Source organism: Oxyura jamaicensis, chromosome 21 (genome assembly GCF_011077185.1).
Source record: "Oxyura jamaicensis isolate SHBP4307 breed ruddy duck chromosome 21, BPBGC_Ojam_1.0, whole genome shotgun sequence".
NCBI classification, from domain to species: domain Eukaryota; kingdom Metazoa; phylum Chordata; class Aves; order Anseriformes; family Anatidae; genus Oxyura; species Oxyura jamaicensis.
In genome coordinates, this window is record NC_048913.1 from 1,764,706 (window position 1) to 1,792,699 (window position 27,994).

General features: G+C 41.4%; 1 protein-coding gene and 1 long non-coding RNA gene across 5 annotated transcripts in view; one reads left to right on the forward strand and one right to left on the reverse strand.

Moving 5' to 3' along the window:
- The window catches only part of LOC118177068, a 53,743-nt gene extending 52,127 nt beyond the window's left edge, over positions 1-1,616 (reverse strand). For both annotated transcript variants that reach the window (XR_004755665.1, XR_004755666.1), the window contains exons 1-2: positions 1,191-1,616; positions 950-1,152 (exon numbers count right to left, since the gene is read on the reverse strand). This is a non-coding gene — a long non-coding RNA (uncharacterized LOC118177068). The remainder of the gene's footprint in view (positions 1-949; positions 1,153-1,190) is intronic.
- Positions 423-27,994, forward strand: TTC34 (tetratricopeptide repeat domain 34). 3 transcript variants are annotated; one of them, XM_035344429.1, is made up of 13 exons: positions 423-1,002; positions 1,698-3,283; positions 4,047-4,272; positions 5,449-5,641; positions 8,886-9,052; positions 9,285-9,555; positions 9,818-10,032; positions 13,833-15,078; positions 16,973-17,529; positions 18,498-18,665; positions 21,033-21,245; positions 22,209-22,264; positions 27,618-27,994. In XM_035344429.1, exons 1-8 carry the CDS (start codon positions 736-738, stop codon positions 14,352-14,354), a joined length of 3,447 nt encoding a protein of 1,148 aa, XP_035200320.1. In that variant the 5' UTR covers positions 423-735; the 3' UTR covers positions 14,355-15,078; positions 16,973-17,529; positions 18,498-18,665; positions 21,033-21,245; positions 22,209-22,264; positions 27,618-27,994. The 3 variants fall into 3 exon arrangements, with proteins under 3 accessions (XP_035200320.1, XP_035200321.1, XP_035200322.1); XM_035344430.1 differs by having other exon boundaries at positions 18,498-18,655; XM_035344431.1 differs by lacking the exons at positions 16,973-17,529; positions 18,498-18,665; positions 21,033-21,245; positions 22,209-22,264; positions 27,618-27,994 and having other exon boundaries at positions 9,910-10,032; positions 13,833-13,968.

The following is a 27,994-nucleotide window of genomic DNA, read 5'->3' on the forward strand; positions in this document are numbered from 1 at the left end:
TGATGAATGCAGGATACTAGCATCCTCCATGTTCTTTACATCTACAAGGCAAAACGTGGCTGGAAGCAACTTGCACACCACTCAGTCATGCAGCAAAGTCAAATTATGGGTAATGATTTTTGCAGCCTGGGCCACAATCCATTGAAGGCACCGGTCTTGTTTCTATTCCCACAAGCCATGCTTGAACCTCAGTGGAGGGGCAAAGAGGCACACGTGTTTGATCAACTCAGCTCCTTTCAATGTGATTTCTATTTCAGAACCGTTTCTTTTTATGCCCTCAAGTCTTTCTTGGCAATATCACCTGTGGCCTAATGTGACAGCAATGCTAAATTATATCTCGACGGCTAATTAGGGTAATTAAAGTGAAAGTAATCAAATCAAAGTAACAGGCAAACTCTTAATAAAGTGTCAAAAAATCTCTATTAATCACAGAGGGTTTTTTTTTTCCACTCTCATTTGAATGAGAAAGAATAAGGATGTAAAGAAAAGGCTGAACTTCATAGCTGGCCCTAGCTTAAAGGCTTGCCATCAGTTTAAACACACTTAAAAACATTCTAGGTTACTAAAAAGCAAGGGTTTTACCCATGATAGGGTAGGTAGGGTGCCCCACAGACAGCCCGGGCAAGTAACTCAGGCCCCTGTCACGCTGAGGGTCACCGGGCCCCGTTCACTCCTCCTCAGGTACCAGCTGCTTTCCCCAGCCACCCCCTCGCGGGTCATACAATCATAGGATCTATGTCACATCCCAGGAGGCGACAACGAGTGGAAACCAAGACGGAAACCAACCCCCCCCCCCCCCCCCCCCCCGTCCCTCCCCGGGTCGCCGGCGGGCAGCCCTGGCCGGGCTCCGCTCGGAGGGGCCGCCCCGGGGCCCTCAGGCCCGGCCCCTGCCATGTTTGCAGTCTCCAGGCAACAGCGCGCCCGGCCGGCCCCGGCCGCCTTACCTTACCTCGCATCAGGGGAAGCGAGAGGCTAGCAGCTCCGTCGGACGCCCGCTGTCAGGTATTTGTGCCCTCAGGTATTTGTTTGTGCCCTCAGGTATTTGTTCTCTCCGGGCGAGACGCCCCGAGGGCTCCTCTGCGGGATGGCGAGACCCCAGCGGGTGCATGGGGCTGAGCAAGGGGCTCCGCGACTCTGTCCTCTGCCCTGAACCTCGCCCTCTGCCCTGAACCTCGCCCTCTGCCCTGAACCTCGCCCTCCCCGCTCACTCCTGGCTTACCTGGGGAAGGGGCAAATTCAGTGCAAGCTCCCTTCTCCCTTTCCAGCCTCTCAAAAGGCAAACGGAGGGCAAGAGCAGTAGGACATTAAGCTGACCTCTCCTTGCCTGCCACCGGGACTAACAAAACATCTAATGATTAAAACTTTATCAAACGGGCATCTTGGCCAGGGAGGCAAAACCCAAGTAGGCCCCACAGCCTGGGCAGCCAAGGGGGTCATGCATACAGGCAGGTTTTGTGCGGTGCTTTCTGATTAACAGCAGTTAATGCATGGGTGTGGACAATTAATTAACCTCTGGAGGCTGTTTCTGCTCTCGGCTTTGCTCCCCAGTAAAGGTGTCAATGACAAAACAGTTTTTTCACAGGACGTTGTCTTGCTTGTATCTGTCAATTGGAAAGCTTCCTTCCCCCCTCCACTGCCCCAAGCAAAAAGAAATTGTGCTCAACAGCCCCTCATGCTGTTCATTCTCTGTTTCACAGGCTCTAGTTGTAAATGCTGATGTGATGCTCCTTGGTGAAGATACAGGTGCTGAAATGTCACCTCAGAGGCTTGCCACACTGCTATGTGAAGAAGGGGACCACCATCTAGCCCAGCAGGAGTTGCCAGAAGCCACTGCTTTCTATTTGGCTGCCTTCAGCTGCAGTGCCCCCATGGCTGTGCAAAAAGTGAATTCCCTAGACAAAGAGCTCTGGGAAAAAGTGGTAGCCACCTTGGAGATGTGGTGCAAAGACAAGAGTCAGATTCCCAAGATCCAGAGCAAGAACTTGGACACTGTGTCCCTCAAAGTGGAAATAGCTGCTGCCTTTCTCTCCACCATAAGTCCTGACAATGTGGTGTCCTCGGTATATAAACTGGAGACCCTGCTCAGACGAGGATGCTCAGAGGAGGTGGTGAGTAAATGCAGTACTCTGCTCCAGGCTAACCCAAAGCACTCGATGGAACTGCTGCTGCTGAGGGCGTTGGCATGGGTGCTGTCAGGGGCACAAATAAGGAAGGGAGTTGTGGACTATCTCGAAGCATTTATGATGCATCGTGCTGAGGCAGTGGCCTACGTGTGTACCAGACAAAGAGAACACCTGCCACAGATCATCCAGGCCTTCTCTAATTTTCTCTCAACATGTCAGAAAGAAAGCCTGGATTGTAGATCCTTGGAGCAATGGCTGGGCAACTGCTATGACTTCCTGTCAGCAGTGGCACCAGATGATATCTGCATTTGCAGGATGCAGGCAGATTACCTGTTTAAGAAAAGCAAATTTGAAGAGTGTGTGGCAGTTTGTAGCAAGGCCATTAAGGGCTTGTCAGCAGGTAATAATCTCAGAGATGAGAAAGCTTTGGGTCTGCTATTGGAACGGGCTGCTGCATATTTCTTCTTGGGTGGACGGATGCAGGAAATGATCCAGGATTTAGCAGAAGCCTTTGCAGCTACCCCTGCCCAGGCAATGAAGCACTTTGAAGAGCTTTTCTCACCACCTGATACTGAGAAGATAGAAGAACAGGCTAGAACTGTCTTGGAGGTGAAATTTGCAGCATACAGGGAGGCTGTGCGTGCTCGGCCTGAACTCAGAAGCAATCATGGTACTGAACTTCTCCCTTCCATAATCCAGACAGTCCAGTTCCTCCTGCACATCTCCCCAGGGTCCAAACGTGAGCTCAGTGTTCGGCTGGCAGACTGCCATCTCCTGCATGGACACATCAGAACTGCCCTGGAAATCTGTGACCACCTCTTAGCAGCAGAGCAGAAAACTTATTACAATACTCTCCTAGCATTGCGAGGATTCTGCTGCCTCCACACTCAGAACCAGCAGCAAGCTCTGCAGGACTTTCAAAAAGTCATCGAGCATGATTCCCCGCATCCTAGCAGTTGTATTAAAGCCTTATGTGGGCGTGGACTTATCCGGATTTCTGGTGGCAGCCACTACTTGACAGCCCTGGATTATATTACAGCTTGCCAGCTGAAGCTGGAAGAAACCATCTTCACAATCAAGTCCTATGTGCCGTGGAACCAAAGAGGACTGCTGCTAAAGGTTCTCCAAGAAGAGGGACAGAAGATGCTCCAGAAGAAGAGGTACCCGGGAAGCAGCTCAGCCTGGGGACAGAAAAACAAACACAGCTGAACAGATTCCCAACAGAGTGGCTTAAGTAGCAGGGAGGGTACTTGCTTCAGATAACGAAGAATAGGATTTAGACCCTTTTAAAGTGCTCCTAATTAACATAACTGGTCGAAATAAAACATAATAGGTGAGGCTATTCCAGCAAAATACCTTTTTGCTGGTATGTTGTAAAGTGACAGGATCCACATAGCCAAATCAGCTCAATCTTTATATGGAAGTTAATCCATGATACGCCAGTTGGCCTGAGCTAGGAGTGAGCAAAATGCTAGATGGAATACAACAGATATCTCTCCTCTAAAGGAGTCGATACACCCGAAATAAAACAGATTTGTTAGTGCTAGCTGGCTCCTTTCAGTTTCAGCTCTGACCGGAAGGATGTAGCAGACCACTAGATAGATTTAACTATCACTGTTAGGTTTTCCTTTCTTGTTGCAGTATCAGCTGCAACCACAGGTAGGAATCACACGTTTTCAGCCTTTCTTTAGATCCACAGCTGCTTAAGAACATATTTTTATAAAGGGGGGTAATAATTATAGAATTAAGTGACAAGAGATTTATGTGGTGTTGGATGTGGTAAAATGTATTATCCGTTTTGATACTGGACTGTGTTTTAGCTTCCAGATGAGACAAAGAGGCTCTGTTATTGTTGTTAGCATTTTCCCCGAACACGGTCTTTTTCTTTCTTTACTTCTCTCTATTTTTTTTTTCTTTCTTCAGGGATGCCCTTGGGGTTTACCAGCTGGCTTCTCTCTTGGTGGAACTAGATCTTTCTGATGAAGCATCACAGATTCTTTGTGCTGATGCTTTGTACCAGATGGGCTGGGTAGAAGAAGCTCACAAACTACTGTTACTGGCACTCTCCAGAAATCCACAAAGATCACCCATCCTGGCTAGACTCGCACTTCTGCAATTGAAGAAGGGTTTCTTGTATGATGGCAACCAGGTAAGGAGCACCTGGCTAGCAGGGAGAATGAAAGACTGTTCAGTGATGGTATGGTGAGTTGTGATAAACAAAAACAAACAAACAAAAAAGTAGCTCAAATAACAGTCTGCAGTTTTCTTTTCTTGTGCTTGAAACCATGGATGAAATTCCAACATTGATTCTCCTAACAAGGGTTACAAAGTTGAATTACCAGGTTCTGCCATCAGAGGGAACTATTGTATTTTTTAAAATCCCAGATAAATTTTGCTAGCCAAAAAATTCTCTGGTTTTGTTGTCACCATTTCCTGTGAAAAATGAAGGTTTTCTATAATATGCTGCCTTTGGAAAGTTATTCATGAATGTCATGTATTAGAGTCAGCAGGTAGGGCCTGGAAGTTAGATTCTTATTGGCAGCTTCTGATACAACTTCTGGATGGAATATATGTCACCAACATTTTCTCAACAAAACATTTTTGTTCAACCTGCTTGCTAGCATCTTAAATCGAGAGATAAATAAATTCTATGTATATGTCTGGTGCATCAGGATAACTGTTCTTGTTCTGGTTTCTCTGGCCTAGATTTGAATGTTGACTACGTGCTTAAGCACATTTGCTTTACTGGAGGAAACACCTTTTGATTCTTTTCCTTATTAAATTTAGTAAAAACTGCGTGGTGATTTTCACTCCAGTGAATGGAGGCAAAGATTCCATGTCAGGCTAGATTCTTCTCCAGGACAGTAGTTCGTGGATTTGAATCTATATATTTCTCAGCAGTACTAAAAGAAAGGTGAGGCACTTCACTGAATTCATTAGTTTCAATTTTACAACCGAAAAGCTTCAGTGAAGTCCTGTTCCAGAGAAACTTTCTCTTTTTGAAGCAATCATCCTGTGGTTCAGCTGCATTTATAGCAAGTTAACTGGCAGTCCAAACAGCTGATTCTGCCCAAAGTAACCAAAGCAGCATTACTATATCCACTAAAATGATTTCCACATTATAAAAGAGATAATAATTCTACGTAATAAAAGAGATTAATGGTCTATGGCTAGACCATAGCCAGCACCTGAGTAAAACATGGGGAAACATTGGGAAAGAGCATACTTGTAACCCTAGACAGAAATATTTCAAGCTTTAGCAGCTCTTAGCTTCATTTATCTTTTCATGCCAATCTCTTCTATCTTTTTCTCTCACATTGTTAAGCTGCTAAAGAAAGTGATCAAAATTGGTGATACCTCCTGCCTCCTGCCAATCATGGACATTTTCAAAGATGAAGATCGGAAGCTGATGGAAACTCACTGCCGTTTCAGAGCACTGACCATCCTGAAGAACAAACAGAAGGATGCTGACATCAAAGAGGCCATTGCCTATCTTTCTTTTGCCATCATTGCTTCAGGTAAGGTTATAAAGCTATGGGTAGGAGATGTACTTCTATGGGAAATCACATCAGTGGGTAGGCAAGTATGTCCAAACAATTCCCATCCATCATTTCCCTTATGAGAAGACTGAAACAGTAGAAGGTAAAAATAAAAGAAAGTAAAAATAAAATAAAATAAACTTTTAGGATTAGCAGTGTAACGCTGTTCTTTGATAATAAAGGAAAAGCAGAGTAGCAGAGGGATTTTTCTGTACTTGATGCAGGGTTGCAGATTTATCACAGCGACATATACATGCTCAAAACACAGGGAAATGTCTCAAGGAAATCCTGCAGAATTGCTTTCCCTTCCATAAGAGTGATTTTCATCAAGTAACTGCACACAGGTGGCTGAAGCAAGGCTGAACAATTGCAAGAAAAGCCAGAGCTTTTTGATGCTACAAAAAAAAAAACACATAGTTTTCCCAGAAAATCAAACTTGAATTAGAAAGAGATGAGAGCTTCTTCTAAAACACAGTTGTTTCTTAAAAAGGTTAAAGCCAAACTCCTGATAAATGAAAGGGAAATTTTGTCCCTGTGAGCAGTTAGTCTTTAAAAGACTGTGAATGAGGGGCCACTTCACAAAGTCATCTAAATGAAGGAAGTTCCAGATTCAGAAGAAAGAGGAAGCCCTCATCCAATTTATTTTGTGTAACTTTTAGGGGAAGTGATAGCTGGTAAGCAATTTGGAAAGGCAGCTGCAACAGGTTCAGCTTTAGCCCATTTTAGATCAGCAGTTTTGAGGTAGCAGGGTCCTGTTTAACCATAGTGAGTTACTTCAGTTAGTACCCTGAAAATCTTCCTACCAGTGAAATTGCCTTGGTACCTCCTGTACCTCATAATGAGCATGCTGTAGATAAGTCACTGCAGGAAACAACCTGCCTTCTTGTTCCAACACACCAATGAATGTGTGGTTCCAGTGCAAAAGAGTGAATGCACCCACTTAAACGCATCATTATCCCAGCTTTTCCTAAGGAGAGAGATTAGGTTGATATGGAAATGCTTCTGGCATGTTCCAAGCAAAGCCATATTTTTATGGTAATCTGCCTTTCACTCTGAGCAAATGTTATGACAGCAGCATTGAGAAGAAGAGACATTGGTTTATGAAAATGGAAAAGAAAACTGTTAATTGCTTTGAGATGGTTCCATTTCACAGCCTGTGCATTCCAGCTTATCAACCCCCCACCTGCTGGAACAGATGCTTGTTAAGAAATAGACATTGTCTTTATGGGAGCCAATTGATAGAGCTCCAGAGCGATAATAACCTTTAGTACAGAAGTTTTGGAGCATATCAGGAGGGAGAAAAAGCCTCATTACTGTAAAAGAATTGCTAGGGGCCTGTCTGCAGGCAGCTGTGCAAGATGCTGCATTTGGCTGATAGAAAAATATTTACAGTGGAACTGATAATTTATCATCCAGTATTGAGATGCCATGTTTATTGATTGCAGTCCTGGGCAAATTAAGATCCTCATCAAAAATGCCTTGAAAGGAAGGGGCATATGGATGGGGGAGGGATGTGCACTTTGCATCCAGTGGATGAACGGACCATACTTTTCATCGACAGCTATGGTTTTTCATTTGGGCAGCATGTATTTGAAAGCAGAGAAAAATAATCTTATATGCAAATTCCAGTGCAAATGAAGTGTGGAAGTAAATTAGACAGTCCCATCTGGATTCCTGTTTTATCCAAAACAGTGTGTACCTTCTGACTCTACTTAATTAAAACAGCCAAATGGCTTTGTGCTTCCATCCTCACATACCTTCCTCTTAGAGCTCATTTGTGCTGCTCCTATTCCAACATACCAACATCTCCAAGGATTATTCCTAATGAATTGGATCCTAATCCAGCTCATATCCTTATGTAGTGGCTGTGTTATTGGTAGGTTACCTCCATTTGTGGCACGTTAATGTTGTCTATGGAGACAGTTGTGATAGTGAGATAGATGTGGAGATACGAAGACATGCCCCTTTATGATAGCCTCATCTTACTTTTACTGCATTCCATAGCAGCATTACAGTGCTGATTTTAGATGTCCTCAAGAATAACAAATGGCAAAACTTTCCAGACTTCCTCAAAAATTGACAGAAGCTGTTTCATTACAGCTGGAAAATGTATAATTTCTCTGTACTATCAGCTGTGTGAGTCTAGGTATTCCAGAGAAGGCAGAAAAAGATCGCCTGCATGGTGTGGTTGAGTGTTTAATAAATGCAGGCCACTCCTTTTGCTTCCTTTCACTGTTTCTGAGGAGGTTCGCTCTTGCTGAGACCTTGAGGCAATCAGAAAAGCAGTTGTGGCTGTTTGAGGAGAGATAATGTTTATTGACATGTGTATTTGTTTTATTAGAAACCAGGAAGCTTTTGAACTACTTTAGCAGTGTGATTTTATGATTTTGATTCTCTTTTCCACTCATTTTTTTATTGCAATGTTCTTTTGGCTTGTTTAATTAGACTGAAGACTCTTTGAAGTAAGGCCTGTGTTTGTGGTGTGCCTGGCACAGTGTGGTTCCTGTTCCTGTCTGGAAAGTTAGAGTTCAGTCACAGTAGGACAGTTAGAGTTATAAATCAAATTGCAGCCATACATCTACTCTCAGAAAAGTGCCCTGGCATTCTGTAAACCCTGTTAGAACTTTTTTTTAAAAAAAAAAAATCCTGTGTATATAAATAGTACATACACACATCTTTTTAGCTTTTTCCAGAACTGATTCTTCTGTTTATAGCATGCAGAATTTTTATTTTTTGAAAAATTCATCTTAGTAGCAAAATATATGCCGACAAGGATTTTTACCCATATGGCAGCCCAGACCTTTTTTATTATTCCAGACATGCCTGTCGCTTATTAGCCTATAAAGGTGCACTGGTTTCTACTGTCAGCCATCTATCTGTAAGTGAGAAATGTACACCACAAGACTCAGAACATCAGAGCAGCCTTGTCGTTGTAACGCACTCCAGAAAACACATCCAAGACTTCACCAAGTGAAAAATCATTCTTTGGCTGAATTCCACCTCTTATTCCACCCTTGCCACAGGTCTGAATAAAATGCTTACTTTTCAGCCCTGCAGCCAGCACTCCACAACATGTATATCTACTATACCATTTTCACTGAGCCTGCTTGAAGCCCTTTGGTGGGGCTTAGTAGTCTGCACACAGCGGGATTTTACGGCACCTTACTTTAGACCATTAGACTTGAGACCTTTCAAGTTAAGCACGGTTGCATTTCTCTTCCAGGTGGCTCTGCTGAAGACTGCCTCCTCATCAGGGCTCAGTGTTATGGGCGCCTTGGTCAGAAGAAAACTGCTATTTTTGATTTTAATGCTGTCCTAAAGGAGGACCCTGGGAATGTTCAAGCCCTGAGTGGACGTGGATTCGTTTACCTTGCTCTGAAGCAGCAGAAGGTATTATCACTGTATGGATTTGCTGGTGAATTTTCTGTCAGCGTTAAGCAATATCAGTATAAGATACCACAGCCTTTGTCATGGACTCACTGTAGTCAAGAGTTTCCTGTAGAATTTGCTCAGTGAATGCCCTTGCTTTGGCTGTGGAACAGCTGGCAACTGAGAGAATTAGAAAAAAAAATCAATGCATAGCTATTGTCACCATTTCATTTTTGGTCTTGTTTCTTCATAGGAGGCAGTACAAGATTTGATCTCAGCACTGAAGGCAGAGGCAGGCACAGTGATCCCAGCAATATTGTCTTTAAAGCATGAAGCCCGGGAGTTGATCGCTCAGTGGCTTCTTCAGCATGGCAGGACTGTGTTAGCTGAGCTTGTTGCTACTAAAGACCTTTCAAAGGAACGAAGGACCCTCAGGGACCTCCTCGTGATTGCAGGGGCACTAATCAAAATTTGCAAGGATGCACAATATCACATCTTCTATACAGACGTTTTGACTGCAAATGGTAAGCACTAATTCTTTACATAGCTCATCAGAATAAGTGAATGACTAGTGAATTCACAAAAAATAAATGTTTTGTGGCAACGGGATCATATATTTGCTTTATAGCATTTCTGGAGAGGTTTGCAAAAGTTTCAGGAGAGGGTACAAAGTAATTATAATACCCTTAGATTTGAACTGCAGATAGTCTGCTTTACTAAAGTTTATTGATGTCTCTTTCTCCCCTTCGAATGGGTTACATACCTTGTACTGGTGTTAACCAACAGGAAGGTATGAAGAGGCCCTGGTTCACCTTCAGGAAGCATTTGACCACTCTCGTGCTGATGAGTTTGCTAACGCAAGACTGGCTGTGTTGCAGCTGAAGAAGAGGAATATGCCAGTGGCAGCTCACTCATTCAGCATCCTAGCTAGGAAAGATGAAAGGGAGCTGAGGTTTCTCCTGAACTTCGTAGATGCTAAGCAACAGCAGCATCTCTCTCAGGTACAACCCTTTTTTGTTGCCTCATTGGTAGATTCAGCGGGGAAAGAAATGGGAAGTAACAGAAGTACAGAAGTATTTTTTACAGAAAGTGTACAGAATTATGTGGGAAGACCATTTATCAGAAGAATGACACACAAACTGGCTTCTTCCTCGATCCTTCTCTCCAGCCAGTCAGAGTAGAATTGAGAATTTGGATTCAACTTCTTTCATTGCAGTGAGTGACCTTGCTTCAGTCTCTAATAATTCATCATTACCACTTCTTACCACTTGGGGGAATTTCTTGCTGGTCTCCCTAGCACACAGCCTGTTTAATCCCACCACTAATACGCAGGGGATGTGAGGGAGAGCTGGAGATTTAACAAGATCGTTGTTAATATTGTACTCTGTATGAGTTACATGGTGCACGTGGCTGACTAATGGGGAAAGGGAATTCATGTTTTCTTCATTTTCCTGCTGAGATGAAACTGAAGGTTCTGTTTCAATCACATAAAACACTTCAATCCTTTTTACTCGTGTAACTTCAGAATTGTAAATATATTCACATTTTTATAAAATGCCTTAGAGGTTGGGGAGGTTTAGTATTGGTTTTCTTAGCTACAACTGTTTGACACAAAAGTAGCATGTTGCTCTAGTCCAGTGGAGTATTTATTTTTCACTTTTTTTTTTTTTCCACATTTCTCCCCCAAATTGCATCCAGCTCTGAGAAAGCATCTCCGACAATAAGAAAGGACAAGGTCAGATTGATGGTGAGGAGTTTTAACATTCACTCAAGCATCTGCAATTCTGATTACCCAGAAGCTCTGTGTTCTGAGAATCAGTTTGCTTCCTTTTATTCAATTTGTAGATTCCGTGTACCCTGGTGAGAAGCTATATTGTTATGCTTTCTCCCAGGTTATAAAACAAACAACATGCTGATATACTAAATGCATCTAGAGAAGAGTACTTTGTATGTATTTTAGCAAAACAGCAGGAGGATATAAGTAAACAAGTATTAATTTACCAGTCCCTAGATATACACCATTACAGAGAAAAGAGCCCCTCTCTTCAGAATAATGTAGGAAGTTCAGTCTTCTGGGGGAGAGTTTGGAGATTTCAGAGCCAATTTGCAATCTTTCACTATATAAAGTTGATAAAGGTACATTCAAGAACGTGTCTGTGAAGGCCCTGAGGAGGCGTCTACAAATGAAGATAAGTTTTACAGCTGAATTTCCCTTGCTGCTACATCACTCTTTCTGTGTGGAAGTCTCACAGCTAAGTCCGTCCATGCTGCTTTCTGAGAAAATGCAGAGGGATTGTTATGCTGACAATAAGATAAAAAAATGTGTACAGTTTAAACTGAACTGATGTATTAGGAACTCACTGGTGGTACAGCTTAGTGAAACCTTTAAAAGAGGAGAGGCATTTTTTTATTTTGTCAGCTGTGGAATGGTCTGGCATTAAACCCCTTACTGGTGGCTTATTTATCATGAAAGATTTCTCCACCACGCAAGAGAATGGGGGTGTGGGGGTGGCTGGACTGATTTAAAGATTGGAACTGAATACCTGTGTTGCAAGTAAAATAAGAGTAATTTTTTTAATCTTTAATCTCAGGCTTTTTGTGCAAACCAAGTAAACATTTGAACTCAAGCACCTGGGGTCTGTTTCTATATTCTCTAATCTGCAATGATTACTGAGCATGATTGTTTTTATTACTGATTAGCCCAGAATCAGTAATGGTTGTTGTGGGTTTTTTTTTTGATACACATTTTGTGACAAAGAGGATAAATATGTACTTTGCTTGGGTGGGGAAAGAATTGGCAAATTCACCTGTACAGCATCACAAAGGATCTTTCTTTTGCCCACAAGGTTATTCCAGTTTGTGTGAAAAGAAGATCTCATAAAAGGAAAGAGGTTAGAGAGAATTTGTGTCAAAAAACAAGTGTCCTTACTGTGCCATGGCTCCGAACTACACTGCAGGGGGAGAGTGTTCTTTCTGTTACCTCCATTTCACAAATAAGGAGGCTGAAGCACAGAAGAGTTCAGGGATTTACCCAGTGTCCCACAGCGTGTCTCTAGCAGAGCAGCGCTTGGAGATTAAGGGTATTATAGAAATTTATCATCATTATCCTGGAGTCTGGTCTGAAAAGCTAAAAATAATCCGACATGAGCTGCATAGGAAAGGGTGGAGGAAGGAGAGCTCCTTGATGTACTACTTTTTTTTTTTTTCATGAAAACAAAGTAATAAAATTCTTGCATTATTTATAGTCCAAGGGGTCCCATGCTAAGGAATCTGTAAACAACTGGGAGAGCCACATGGGAATAGGAATCTGAAAGATTTATTAAACTCCAAAAGGTCAGAGGAAGGGAGTTTGCTTGCTGCTAGTGCAGCTTCAACCCTTCGGTTTCCTATGTCAGAGGTTAGATGTGTGACTGATTGCCAGCTCCTTGCCCCGATCCTCAGAGCTGCAGATTCTGTTGACATGCCATAGGATAAAACGATATAGCCTGTGTCTAAATTAAGCCCTCAGCAGAAGGTATTTTGAGGAACTGCACAGAGCGCCTTTGAACAATGTGATCTAGAACTTCAGAATTTCTAGGAAACAGCTGTTCTCCTGTCAGAGAACAGGCAGATGCAGTTAGTTCCTCCTCAAGCCCCTGTTAAAGTCCCACCACTAAGAAAACACTTGCACTGACTAGTTGCCATAAAAACACTTGAAAGGACAAACTAAATTTGCTACTTTTAAAATGTATATTCAGAGATCTGATGGTTTTGGACAGGCTGCCTTACAATTTATGGCCAGAATTATTAAAGCCAATGATTTATACTATTTGAGGAGAGGTCCTGTCTGCTTCTACATGTGGAAGCTGAGAGATTCTCTTATAAAAACTCATTTATGTATTCATATTTGTCATTTTGTGGCAAATTGGCCTAGAGTTCTTCCTAAATTGTTAGGAGTGGCTAAGTTATTTCATATCATGGGTCTGAAATGAGTTTTTCAGACTGACCTGCAATATTGTTCCATTTCACCGAGAACTTGTTTTCCTTTGTTGCACTAAACATCAAGCAGTGCTAATCTAAGCAATTAAAATACAAAGACAAGGCAAACAGGCTGACTGGAGGAAGACCTGACATGTGGCTTTTGGAGAGTGCTCAAGTGTGGCTCCTGAGACAGTGGCTGGGCTAACTAAAGTTTGGGGAGCCAACAGCACCTGAAGGCAACGTGATAACCCCTGGAATGGGACTGATCAAAACATTTACCCTGTGCTTGGTCTCAGCTTGTTTGGCTCAGCGCTCTGTAAGACCTAAGCTGCTGGTGGCAGTCGTGTTTATAACTTAAATATTCAATCCGCTGCAGCATGTTAAAAGCTTTGTTTATTACCAATAAAGGGAAATAATGAGAAATCCATTTGAGGCAAATAGTTCTAATGGAGTTTTCTTTATTGACTTTTATAAGCCTAAAAATTATGTGGCTCGCTCAGCTTTCTCTATTTTCTTGTTGTTGTTTTTCCCTTCAGGTAATAGCAGATAGTTCACTAGCACTTGAGATTACTGATGAGCTAAGCCACTAGTTGGCTATTTTTTGTTGTTGTTTTGTTTTGTTTTGTTTTGTTTTCCTGTAGCTTGGGGAACCTTTTCAGTAGAAACCATCTTTCATAATTAGCAGGTGCAAATATTTGTGGGGCAATACATGGGGCTAACTCTTTACTGACCAGAAAATACAATTTCCCTGTCGTCACCTGTTAGATCAGGCTGTGGCAGAAATTTACATACACACACCCCAACTTCTAATAGCTAATATTAACTAACTTTATGTCCACAGGTAGCAGTGCAAGAAGGAAATGTGTTGATTAAAGAATATCGCTATGAGAAGGCTCTTGGTTATTTTACCCTGGCTATCTTGACAAGCAAAGATAATCCAAGATACCTCCGACAGAGGGCTGCTTGCCTTATGCACCTGAAAAAATATGACAAAGCTTTAAAAGATATGGAGAAAGTAATCCAGAACCATGGCTCTAACAGTCTGAGAACACGAGTTCAGGACCACTGTTCAAAAGGACTCCTGCTACTGTCAGTGTCAGAGGAAGAAGCAGCAGTTAAGCAGTATATTGAAGCACTGCAGTTGGATGAAGCTATAGCATTGTGCAGCATCGTGAATGGCCCTGGCAGTGAAACTTTAGCCAGAACTTTTCATAAGATTGCACAATACAATTTTGAAATGCAGCATTATGAAGAGGCCTGGAAAATCACTGATTATGGCCTTAAAATTGATAAAAATAATCCTGAACTTAAGAAACTGAAAACAAGACTCAAGCGAGAGGCATCAGGCTGTAGCATACATTAATTTATCCGTTTGGGAATTTTCCAGTGACTGTTTTTTTCTTGTTTGTTTGTAAGGCTGCAAGAATAAGGGAAGGACGAGGAGCTCATGATAAATATGGAATGGAAAATGGCACTGAATGTGTAACAGCAAGACTAGAAGTAGAAAATTTCAGATAGTGAAACAAAACTGACCAAGGGAGCTACGAGAAAAAGGCAAATGGCATTCATTATTCAGTATTCTTTAAAATTATTGTGGATGTGCAGAAGCCTTGTGAAGAATGTGTTTCTCTGGCTAAACTGAATAATTAATTCCCTAACACACTGATTCCAATCATAGTGAAGGAAAGCAGTCAAGTAGCTTGCAGTTTATGAAATAATAACCACGTATTTCCTTGCTACTTATCTGATAGTTTTAACACATACTGCTCAACTAGCTAGCCTTATTTTTGTAGGCCAAAATGTTTGCTCAAAAGTGACATTTGTAATGTGTTTTTAAGTTGTGAAACATCACGTGCTACACCAGTTAAATATCCCACTCCTGAATGGAAGGAACTGCTGACATATTCTAATGGATTTACAATAATCAGCAGCAATGTAGGGAAGCGGGGCAGTACAAATGCAAAGCAATCTTTTCTAATGTCCCAGGCAACATAAGATGAAGGATGAGATCCAGCAGAGATGAAACATCCAACCTAGTGACTAATACCTTGCTTTCCGGGGGACAGAGACAGCTGTACTATAGACAGGTAAGTGTGGGCTTCTTTCTTTCAAAGTCAAGAAAAGTTACTCTGATTCTAATCCTACTGACATTGATGAGTACTTTTTGTTCCTAATTGGCATCAAGATGCTATAGGAAAGTTTCTTTCCAAGTGTGAAATTATGTCCTTAAACAACTTTCAGCTACATACACAAGCTGAAAGAAAGAGCTGCTGATTTTTTTCTTCAAATAGCAATTAAGATAGGAATTTCTCCATCTCACACTGATTTTTTTTGATGCATAGTTGTTTGGGGGTTGGAATACTTTACTTTTATTTTTGTTTTGGGTGTTTGACTGGAATAATAAGTCTCTTCAGAGCTTCATGTTTGCTGTTCTGCTAACATTTCCTCTTTTACTGGCAAGTTTGATTCAATACCAGTTGGCTGATCTTTTTCTCTTGGGCAGTTTGATCCTGCAGTGGCTTTTATACTGTCCAAATAATGTGCTCACACTGTTTAGTCTCTCCTTTGCCACAGTTAGTATTGCAGATGTTGTATAGACAATGCTGAGAGCATGCAAGTCTAGACACACAGACACTCAGTTGCACTCGAGTAAAGTAATTTCATTACAGAGAGACCAAGAATCTGGTTCTCCTCCGAGTTATCCATGCTGACAGTTAGGAACAAGAACTGAAGAAAGAGTCAGGGCTGAAATCAAAAAGAGAAGAAAACAGTAGCCTACTGGATTAATGGCCTCTCTGCTGAGAGAAGCAGAACCAACTTTCTGAATTTTAGTATGTCGTTCATAGTGAACTGAGATTTTCATAAAGACCCAGGTCTTTACGTTACATAAAAATAGGTTAGCTTAGTTTTCCAAATTCACCCCTATAAGACTGCTATAGAGCTATGCTGAGAAAAAAATTGCTCTCATGTGCCTGAGCGCTATTTTTTCAAGCACCAGGAAGGCATGTAACTTCTTATCTGTTAGTCATGGTCTAGATTAATGGCTGCTTCTCTCAGTGGATCCAAACTCTTCTCATCAGCATTTTTATTTGTTTCTTTTATCTTCTCTGTCCCCTTTCTGTGCACATTAAACCACTGCGATCAAAGCCCTTATCTCTGTTTGTGCCTGGGCTTCTGATTTGTTCTTTATTTCTCCGTTATGGGCTTGCTCTTCCAACTAATTTCTTGGAATATCAAATAGATCTTCCTGATTAGTCACAGTGAGAGGGGTTTGATGAGCAGCATTGCTGCATTATGCATGCCTAGCACAATTTCACACTCAGCACAACCCATTCTGACACTCATTTCCCGGACTCCTGAGGAGCAGGCAGGATTAAATGTGACCCATTTATTTCAACCACTGCCCAGCCCATGCACCTAATGGCCAAAAGCATGCCAATGCCTTCACATTCACACACCTTCACCACTCTGTTGCTGTGCTTTGCCACAAGACAGTATCTTTAAAAAAAAATCAAAAACCACCAGAGTCCTTCCAGAGTACCCGGCATTTTCTAATAGACAGTCGTCATTACTGGCTGTGGATATAACTCTGAGGCTAATTGTGATCCTTCAGGCAGTGCTAGGGAGGCCGTGAGGACCATTTGAGATGCCTTAATAGCATCACTGCTTTTGAGTCTGGCTCTAGCCAGACTACTGCAATGTTAAACAAGCTATCACAGCAGCCATTGGAGAGGGCATTGCTCTCACTAGGGACTAGCCTTGGCTGCTTTCCTCTCAACCCAGTCTCCCCTGCCAGCAATAGTTATGCACCAGAAATCCATCAATACTTCTCAACAAACACCTCCCTTGCACTCCAGGCCGATAAGTCTCATTCATATCTGATGCCCTGCCCCTCTCAGGGCCTGGGACCATTTGGTGGAATCACCAACCATCTCATTATATACATGCCATTTTCTAACAGGATATTATTTCCAAGTCCAGACTGATGAATCTGGATAGAAGAAACTCCAGTGATCACTTCTACATGTTGCTTTAAGGTTAAGCTGCAATTTGGAAGATTATGCAGCTTTGAGAGGCGTTACTCATTCTGTGCCTGCAGCTGATGGCTGAAATTGTTTTCAGAAGAAACTATTGTAATACCTGTTCCTTGAAAGTCTCTTTTGCAACACACTTCAGGACATTCTTACAGCATGCTGGTGTAAACGTTGGATAACTACAAAGAATTCAAGCATATTTATGAGTCAACACTAGCATAATCAGGAAGGGAATGTGGCCTGATCAACCCAGGTCAACAGTGGAACTGGATACCAATTTGAAACCTACATTCATCCCAAGGAAAGCTTCAACACCTGTAGTTTATGCAACTCTGAGCTCTATGCAGATACTAACAAATATCCCTTTGCTCCCTCTGAATTTAATTCCTTTGAAGTTTTCTTCAACCTCAGCAATGCACCAGCGAGGCTGTAATAATTGCAGTTAATCTACGTGGGGAGGCAGAGAAGCTGAAAGAAGACTACCTTGCTGCACCTTGTCACCAGGTAATGAACAAGGGAGGCTTTGAAAGCTTGATTGTTTCTTGCCAGTCTTGGCTTTATAAAATATTCAAGATTTCTTACAAACACATAAAAGGGATATCAAATGTGAGAATATTTGTCACACACACACGGTTATATGAGTAAAGTTTCCTGACTTCATATGCCACAGTCAAGCAGGCAAGGAACAGTTTAGAAATGATTGGTTGGGATTAAATATTCAACTGGAAGCTTTTCTCAGAGCTCAGACAGAGCTAAACTGAACTTTTCTGATTACAAAAGATTTTTTTTCCTTTAAACTCGTATCATCCCCATTGTTTTTTCAATTTCAGTTACTTAAGTGCTCCTAGGTACTAAGAGAATCGAAAAACATCAGCAACTGATCAAATGCGTTTTTGAAGCTGACATATTGCCTGGGAAGTCGTCTTCCTGAATTTCAGTTTAATCCACTGAGCTTCCCAGATTTACATCATGGTGGAAATGTGGCTCTGGCTTACAGCCACACAGACCCAGTAACTTTTAATGAGTTTCTGTGTTTATAAGTGAGGACATTCCACTTGACTTGCAGAGGCAGATGTTTCACTTTAATGACAGCTAATCTAAAAGCCATTTCTTTTACTATCATTTCTCTGCGGAAGATTAACTGTGTTATCATTGTACTGCTTCTGCATCAAGCAATTTCTAATTTGCCAGGGCTCTGAGGAGTCACTGCCATCATTAATTTAATGTGTTACATGAAATTATCACTGGCATTGTAGCCTGCCTTTGGAGTCTTGGCTATTTCAATCATATTTCAGCTAAACTAGTCTATGTCAGAACCCATTGCTTCAGTCAGCCATTACTCAATGACACCTTAAGGATTACTTTGAAGGCGCAGCGCTCCAGAGCTGTGGGGTTCAGGATGCTCTTCCTCTTCTCCCCTGCACCTGCTGTGGCTTCCATGAATGATTGTTCCATATTCATTTGTTCTGTAGGACGCCAAAGAATACTGCAGACCTGCACCTGCCTCACAGAAGTGTACGTCTCTGACACCCCGAGTACAGGAGCAGTGCTTTGTTTGGTCACTGAAGTGCCTGGAGGGCAGAAGACGAGGATGATACCACCGTTTGTAGTGTTCAGCGGTTGAGAAGCAGTGAGGACAGGTTGGGAACAAATTGCTGTATAAGTTTTTCATTTACAATTTATTTCAGAAATTTTACTTTGGATATATGATGCATGGCCAAGACCTACCACAGATCTTGACAGATCTACTCTGTGGTCTTGAGGAGCACTGAGTACTTGTTCAGCGTGCAATGCAAGGCCAAGGTTAACTTCTCAGGTTAGCTGTGGGTGTAGGTGTCTCACCATCCAACCCGATCATTTTTGTATTTGTATGTTCCCTACATGATTCCAAAAAAATCAAGTGTTATAGAGAATAAACTAGCATAAGGATTTCCCATAGACTGTCAAGGAAATTAAGAACAGTATCAGATAGGTTTACATGTCTCGTTCCTGAACTGCATCACAGTAAATGAGAAAATCTAGCAGTAAAGCCAGAGGGGGAGTATAGGAGGGAGCAGGAAACACAGGAGGAGGAGGATTCTGTTCCATTCCAGTTCTGCATTTTGTTATGCCCCTCAGTTGTATTTTTGTCTCCAGGTCAGTGTTGTGTATGCCTAATGCAACCTAGCGAATACACTTCATGGGTGTCACGTAGCATGATGCATAGAGATCTGAAGTCACAGGAGAGCCACAGTTTTAGATCCAGATCAGTAGTGGATGAAATGAAAAACAGACTGATTATTATTTTCCTACTTAAAATGACCATTTTATGGAGCATCTTGATTGCTTAGAAGCCTCAGATGTCATATAAGGTTCAAACACTGGTAATACACTCACTACATTCTCTAAAAATCACATTAAAATCTTACAATATTAGGAACATCTTTGAGTACTGGTAACAATGTAGGGTTAGTTCTTTTAATGTAGAGTTTTAACAACAGAAACATTTATTCTTCAGCATTTGCTTTCTATTTTCTGCAACCTTGCCAACATTATATTTGCAATGCTGTTTCTTTTTTTCTCATGCATCGTTTGTCCATTCTTGGGCAATAAAGTCTACTTACTGAAGAAAACAGGTAATTAGCCATCTACATAAATTGTCCTGTATCCACATCATTAATGTGTTTGGATGTTTTAATTGATTGCATTCTCGACTGCTTTGGATAGCTAAAATGCCAGCTAATGCCATCCAATTAAGCCTCCTAATAAACCTGACTGATGAACTGCAATATAATCACACATCAAGTAGAGATGTGGGGGGAAATGCCACAGAACTGACAGTTTAGAATAGACTGTGTTATTTTGAAAGACCCAAATCACTTCTCAACAGTGAAGCTTCTAATTGACAATAACTGGCAGCAGATCAGGTATCCAAGACCCGATTCAACACACCTTTCAAGCACATGCTTAAGTCTGTTCCTATCTACAGAACATTTTTGTTTGTTGCTGACTTGGGTTCCTCCCAGGAACTTCCCCTATACTTGTCTTCTCCCTTCAATAACATTCTATTAAACATTTATTTTTGAAATGATTTCTCTCCTATACTTTTTGAACTGTCATAGGGTTGTATTCAACAAATATGTGAAATATATTACCCTGAAGAAGGTCACATATTGATAATTAGCACTAGGTAGCAAAAAGGCAAAGGGGATATTTAGACATTTTTTTTGTTTGTAAATAAACAACACTAGATGAGGCAGATGTAACTGAAATAAACTCATACTAAAAATAGGATATACACCTCCAACAGTGCCCTGCAGGCAGCTCACCTAAAGATGGCATGGTGTCTTTATGACAGCTCTGGAGGTCTTTTTCTAGGCTCAGAGACTGTAGATTTAATTGAGTAATTTGTGTGAAATTCTCTGCTCTATTTTGCCAGATGCCAGACAAGACATAATGGTTCCTCTGGCATCAACATCTATTAATCTAATCTTGACTTTGATTCTCTGTGTGACTTCGTTTCATCTGTAAAATGGGGATAATCTTCTATTTCAGATGTTTGTCCGCATCTCTCAGATCTGGGTGCAAAATACTGTGAAGATGACATGCTATTGCAAAAGAGTTACAGATTCTCATCAAACCTGTTCCCCAGTCAGTGATGCTAGTAGAGGTCACCCCTCTGTTCTACCTCTGATACTGCACACCCTCTTGTTTATTTATTTGCACAGCTCTTTGGCAAAAGTAAATTCAGAGCCTCAGCCCTCAGTGGGAACAAGAACACGTCCTGGGCATCCCACAGTATGCAGCCTTCTGGGACAGATGATGTGTTTACATTGTAGACAATGGCAAGGGAAACAATAAGAATATTTTGGTATCTTCTTACAGGCATGGCACTGCCTAAGTTTGTTTCTGAGAGCGAGCCATACGCCAACCCAGTAGTACCAATTGGGAAACTAACCACAGAGGTGCATCTAGAATCCAAACCCTTTGCTAATGGGCACTCAGGTACCTCTCTGCTTCTCTGCCAGGGTCCATTCCTGATGTATGGCACCTCCAGCAGTTACTCTGTGAAAGAACTGACCGAATCTCTCTACCTTCTATGCTGCAGCTCCCGATACTACAGCCACCTTCCACACAAGCACCAGCTCATTCAGAACACAAGTTCAGAAAATCTTCAGCCTGAACAATGCAAGTCTTCCAGCTTCCATAAGTGTCCTGACCATCAGTGTGCATGCAGGAAGGTGAGGTATAGGTGAAAATGGGATGGTGGCTAAAAGTTAGGCACATGTATAAAAGCATTCTGATAATCCAGAACTTCACACTATGGGTAGTCTTGCTGAAAATAAGTGTAAGAATTTATTGAAAAGTTGGTCTTCTGTTTCATTAAATGATATGTATGTGGTATATGAATTCATATGACTGGTTGTGTACTCTACATTTTTCAGTGGGTCTGAATATCTTCCCTTTGAAAACAGAACTATCTTATTTAATTTGAAAGATACAAACAATACATGGTTACTTGATATTACTGCTGAAATTTTGTGTGTCTTGTAGCTGGAAATCATTTCAAGTAAAATAACTTAAATTTGTTTTGTTTGCAGTCTGTCTTTCCATGCATCAAAATAAGCAAAGACATGCCTTTTAAGTCATGCATGTCTATTTTTAATGACACAATATTCTAAAATCCTAATTGCAATATTAGGCACTACCATGGAAATTAAATGTATGGAAAATTAGGCATTGCCTTCCAGAACAAGTCTTCCTGCCATAGATACTTTCAGATCTCTTGGGAAAGAATTAAAGCATGTCAAGTTAAACTGAGAACTGTCCTAAGTATTACTTTAATAGGAGAGACTTTTCTAAATGCTAAGGAGCTAGTAAATCATCTTGTCCCATTAAGGACAGCACTGGTAGTGCCTGCTGCACAGTCTGTTTTCTCCCGTCTAGATATAAAATCAAGTGATTTCAAATATGGTGGAAAGGGTTAATTCTCCCTGATAAGTCTCCAAGCAGAGCATTTAATTCATTGGGCATTCTAATCCACCTCTGTGTGAGTGAATGTACGAGGGAAGAGAGAGAGATGTAGGCTCAGTACTTTGCAAGACCATTTCATGGGAAAAGCTTTGTTAAAGAGATCAGTGCTAATAACAAGAAGTGTTTGTTTCTGATTGCCAAAAAATGTAAATATTCTAATTACATTGCAGAAGCTACACAAACTACATGCCTTGTACAACTGAAAAACATTCTCCACCAGGCAGAGGTAAGACAAGTTCTTATTTTTACCTGTTTGTGCAGAGTGCATGCAACTAGAAATTAATTGCAGAAGCCATTGCCTTTTATACCTAATACTACTAATGTCTGATTTTTCTTTTATTTTGATGATGTTCAAAAGATCATTGCCTCATGAGGGAACAGTTTTGAAACAGCATCTAAACTTGGAGGTTTTACTGATTCTAATCTGTTTCAGATGTGCATCTACTGGGGGTTATTTACTCTATACACACCTGGTAGCCAACCAACTATGAGAAGATATTTGAGCACTGTTTTTTCTGTTGTTGTTTAGTGCATTGTTGTTTTTGTTTGTTTCTGTTTCTGTTTTTGTTTTCTGCTAGTTGACAGATAACAGGGTTAGGCTGGCTCTCAAAGACAAACCCATCATTTTGAGCACAATGAGTTATCCTCTGTAGTCTGCATCCCTGCTACAATAAATCAAAGGGTAGCCATTGTCCTAGAGTCATTAATTGTGCTGATTTACAGAGGATTAGGCTGTTGTGGGGTTTTTTGTTTGTTTGCTTTTTAATATCACCCAATAGCTTCAGACTGTCAGCTGTATTTAAGGAAAGTGTATATAGTGGACTAATTTCTGCCAGTTTCTTAAATACTCCTTTCACTCTTCAGAATGCAACAGCATAGACTGAGACTGTGAGGTTAAGGAAGATATTTGCTAACATTCTGCAGTATTGTACTGTTGAATGCTGCTTCGGTTACTAAGCAAAATAGTGATGTGGATAGTAAATCTATCAGTTGTGTACACCTTGGGTCATGTGAGCTTTCTTATTTACATTAATTCACCTACAGAGAAAAATATATACATCTTAGCACCTGTGTAGTTAAATCCTGAGTCACAACAGAAATGAGCTATCGTTACAGACTTCTGGTTCTTTATTGTCCTAAAGACAAACAGAAAAGTAATGAGAGTTTTTAAGCAGTTTCTTGGAAGAGTTTTACAGTACTCTCCGTACCCCTACCTTTCTCTCTCACACATACACTGGATGTGGTAACTAAAAAAGAAATGAAAAATATTTCACATGCAAGTGATTTCAGATATAGTACTGCACTTTTAGCTGAATATGGGGAGAGAAACACTTCCACGGATGGGGCACCCACAGCTTCTCTGGGCAGCCTGTGCCAGTGCCTCACTGTCCTCATAGTAAGGAGCTTCTTCCATATATCTAATCTAACCCTAACCCTTCTTTTAGTTTAAAACCATTCCCCCTTGTCCTATGACTGTGCACCCTGATAGCTCTGCATGCTTTAACGCCCCAGCGATACACAGAGCATTTGGCCGTTTCAGGAGATTAGATGTATAAAAAAGTTACACATCAGAATGTCATCATAATCCACTAGAAGTGGCCCTGAATTCCTGTGGAACATGACTTTGGGTGGAGAGCAGTGTTGGATTACTCATCTGCTTGATGCAGCTCGAAGGAATAGCTTTTCCACTGCCACTAGCTACAAGCAGCTGGTGCCGAAGGGAAGCCTTTAAGGAACTCCAGAAGTTAGCAGTTGCTTGGTGCTGAGCAACTGCATAGAATAACTACAGATTGCACCATAATGCCAAAAGTTTCTCAGTGTTTCCACATTCCCACAGGAGGCTTGGCCAGGGTTGTTTTAGCATCTCTAAGTATTAAAGATGTTAGCCAAGGATGTGAATTACATTGCAAGTAGCTGCCAAGGCCAGCCCATTGCAGCTTCCCAAAAGTGTCTGCAATAACCACCTCGTACAGGAGTGATGACACGAGAGGTGTTGCATGCCCACTTCACTGTAAAGCCTTTGGACAGCTGCCTAAGAGATGCAGATTTGTGTGTGACCTTTTGCATGCATTCAGGGCAAAGCACAGAAGCCTGGCATCAAGAGGTATGGGATTTTCTCTGACATCTTAGTGTGCATCGGTTTATGAGCTACAAAATGTGATAGAGTTGGATACCTTGTTTCCATGGGAACAATACTTCAGCCACATCATACTACGGATGATGTCAGCACCACGTCGTGCTTGGGTTTGATCACTTTAGGAGGTTGCAGTGCTTATACATTTGGTGTAGCTGTTTTCTGCCTGCAGGAGAACCCCCAAGCACCAGCTGCTGTATTATTCATGCCGTCCTGCTTCTTAGAGTATATGGAGAACAGCAGCCATGAGAAGATCTATTCAGATGACTCAGCCCATTCAGTTACATCAATACAAAACACAACAAATGGTTGTAGTATAACCTGAGTAAGTGTTGGGAGAAGGTCATAGTCAGGGCATTGAGGAATGACTGCAAAACCCCAGGATGGGAGGAAATGAATGAGGTGATGTATTCTCATACAGTCCTACCACAGGAGTTTTGACATTCATATCACTGATGGTAAAATGAATGTATGCAGAGAGAAAAAAGTGCAGAACTCCCCACAAATTTTTATCTTTAGAAAAGATGCTTTTTAAACCAAGAGTTGAAGGTAAATTTCACGTGGTGGGCAAGACATAGCAACCAAACCCCTGAGGAAGATGGTTGTAGTATCCTTGACTACTGTCTTACTCCCAGCACGGTGTCCCAGGTATAGCTGTGGTTATTACAGATTCCCCATGAAAAATGTGAAAACAAAAATACTCATAGCCCTGAATCAAGTACAGTCTTCCAAGCAAGTGAGGTAAGAGCTAGTCTGTGCTGTCTGGGATTGAGCTCTCTGACTATAAATTTCTCACAGGCTTGAGAAACTTTCCCAAGAAAAAAAAGCAACCTTTAATAAAATCTCCAGACTAGGTTCCTCCCTCTCTACCAGTCTTGCAACAGTTCTGTATTGTTTGGGATGTCTTTTGCCTGAGGAAGTACCTCTTAAATAAACAGTCTTATGTGGGGTCTTAACATTCACAGTAAAAAACACCCTAAAAGGAGGCAGTCGTCCAGATTGTCTCCTTAGGCCCCAGCCCTTCAGGGTCCAAGTGAAAGATATTTAAAAAAAAAAAAGTTACAAAGCAAGCAAAAAGGGAAAAATCCTTTCAAAGTAGCCCAATGTAAACAGCAAATGCCTTATTACTTCATGTGTTTTGAATCTAAATTGCTTTGGGGAAAAGACAGCGTGTATCCCAACAACTGAAAACTCTACTGTTTCTCAATTTCTGGAAAAATAAATCCCCAGATTGATGTTCCCCCCTTTAGAATTGCAGGTACTTTTCCTCTTGCAGAAGAGAAGGACTTTCTTACAGCACAGGAACCTAAATACTTGTTTCCAGCTTTCCCATCATGAACAGAAACATCTAATAAAAACAAGATACATCAGCAGTAAATCAAAACCCCTCCTACTGTCTAGTATTGCTGTCTCTGTAGCTACAGACAAATGTTTTATAGCTCATGTCTGCCCTTGAAAGCTTAATCACCAACCAGAAGTGTATCATGTCCTAATCAATAATGCAAACACTGACAAGATCCTTTCCCGCCCAAGGACCTTTAAGAATTATTCATCTCCCCACCTTCCGTGTGTCTATGTTAAGGACATAATCCTGCTCTCACACATAGTCACAGCTCCCTTGCCTGCCTTTAAGAGTAGATCTCTGCTTGCCTCTCCTAAGGGGGGAATTTTCCCATAGATGCATCAAGTAGAAGAAAGAGATAAATATTTCCCCCTGAGTGTAAAGATACAAAAGGATTCCCTCCAGGACTGTCAACATCAGATTTTCCCAGTGTATTTCATCTGCAAAAGCGCTCAGGGGATTATTTCACTGATATCTTAACAACAACAATCAATTTCACTTTTGGGTTCAGCACGATTTTTATTGGCTTGCTGTATAATTTAATTATCTGAAAGCATGCAGTGGTTGGGTGTTTGTTTGTTGCCATGATTGCTCCAAAGCCTATGTGCCTTTCGGTTGTATTCACAGCCTCTGTTGGCTCTCACTCCCTGCCAAGCAGTCTTAGGGCTTCCAACTGGCTTAGTTATAATTGCCTGGAAAATACAATGTCTATATACCAAAGACACTTAAAGTATAATCTGTGTTTGCAAAATTAGTGCAAATTTGAATCTTAAGAAGGTAAAAACAACTTTTCCCAATAGGAAAATGATACCAATAGTCAGATACCTCCTTTACATTTCTGCAACAACTGCGAACTTCTGGATGACTGCTTGGGGTAGCGTACTGCTATTGCTTACCCAGGTGCAGACTTACTATAGAAGAACATTTAAAAAAATAATTTATCACATTATCTCAGGTCTTGTTCTAAACTTACTGACCAATTTCCTCCCTTTTTTCACATTCTCTAACCCGTAAGTTAGAAGGCTCAGCACTATCTAAACCAGGGATGCCATCAAGTTGCCCAGGGCCTTGTCCAGCCTAGTACCTTCCTGAAGACTGATAATGGAAGCATTTTCCTTACAAATACTAAGAAGTTTATTTCAGAGCTAAGCTGCACAAGTAAGAGAAATAAAAAAAAAAATATATTTGTCACTGTTGACTTTCCAATGTAAAGTTCAGATTGGCCTACGATAACCTTTAGGAAATGAAAGCCAGTGCCATCTGCTACACCCAAAGTTCCTTGTATTTCCTATTGGAAACAGGATACCTTTTCCTCAGCTCTAAGGAAGCGAAGCCAGTAGAGATACAGGAAAAGATTTTTGATATAGTTCCCACTTCATCCCAAAATAAAATAAAAAGGAACTGCAGGATTTTGTTTGTGACTAGGGCAATATATTTCAATGCAATCTATGAATTATCTGGGGACCGAAGAGATCTGTGTCCTTGGGGCTCATGCATAAGCTCAATCAAGTTACTTTTGGCCCTGATCAAATCATTCATTAGAGCTGTTTCTTGGGTCTTTGTAATTCCTCCCTTGATTATATGGGGAGCTAGGGCCTGCACCCCAAACAGTAGGCAGTCTGAATCCCCCACAGCATTCCCAGCCTCAGACAGTGCGTTAATCGCCGTGCTTGTGATAGGCATGCATAGGAAGCAGTAGGCATGGAGATCTTATTCTTGGCATCTTGATTCTCCATCTGTCAAACGGGCAAAATAATGCCCTTTGGTATAGTACTGCCGCGTTACAAAAATAACTGTTAAATCTGTGAGGCGCTCGTCTACTGCAGTGTTACGGACCTGAACTACCCAGACCTTCCTCAAGGCCAGCTGCACCTTGTGGTAACAATAAAACCATGCAGTAAGGAGATGGAAGATTCACATACACAGGAAACGGATCTATTACTGGATGTAGAACCCCCTTCAAACAGAAATAAGAGATCTCTTAAGTCACAATTAAATTTCTAGCTCTGTTCTTCTAAGCAACCTTCCCTTCTGTAGCTCCTTTTCACATATGGCCACCCAGGATCTGCAAGTGCAGCATTTTATTTTTTTTTTTCCTCCCAGATCCTTGTGTTCTTAGGCTCCTCTTCAGATGGAGGGATGAGAATAGCTGCCTTCACACTTGACAGAAGCGTAAGATAACTTGATGCTGAAATAAAGGCACATTCTCACACAGGTTTTAAGGCAGAGCACTGACTAGAAGAAGAGGCTCAGACTCCTGGCAGAAGAAACTGGCATTCATTGTTTCCTACCCCATTCAGGGAGACAGGTCTGGGCTCATATTCTTGGAACATTTTGTTTGTACGTTCCCAGCAAACAGGACTGCCTCAAAGAAATCCCTGCTTTTCCCTCAGCACTTCCTCCTTCCTTCTCAACGCACACCTCTCCGGTCAAGAGGTACCAACCTTCATTTCATCTGGGTAGCAATAGCTTCGGCAGGA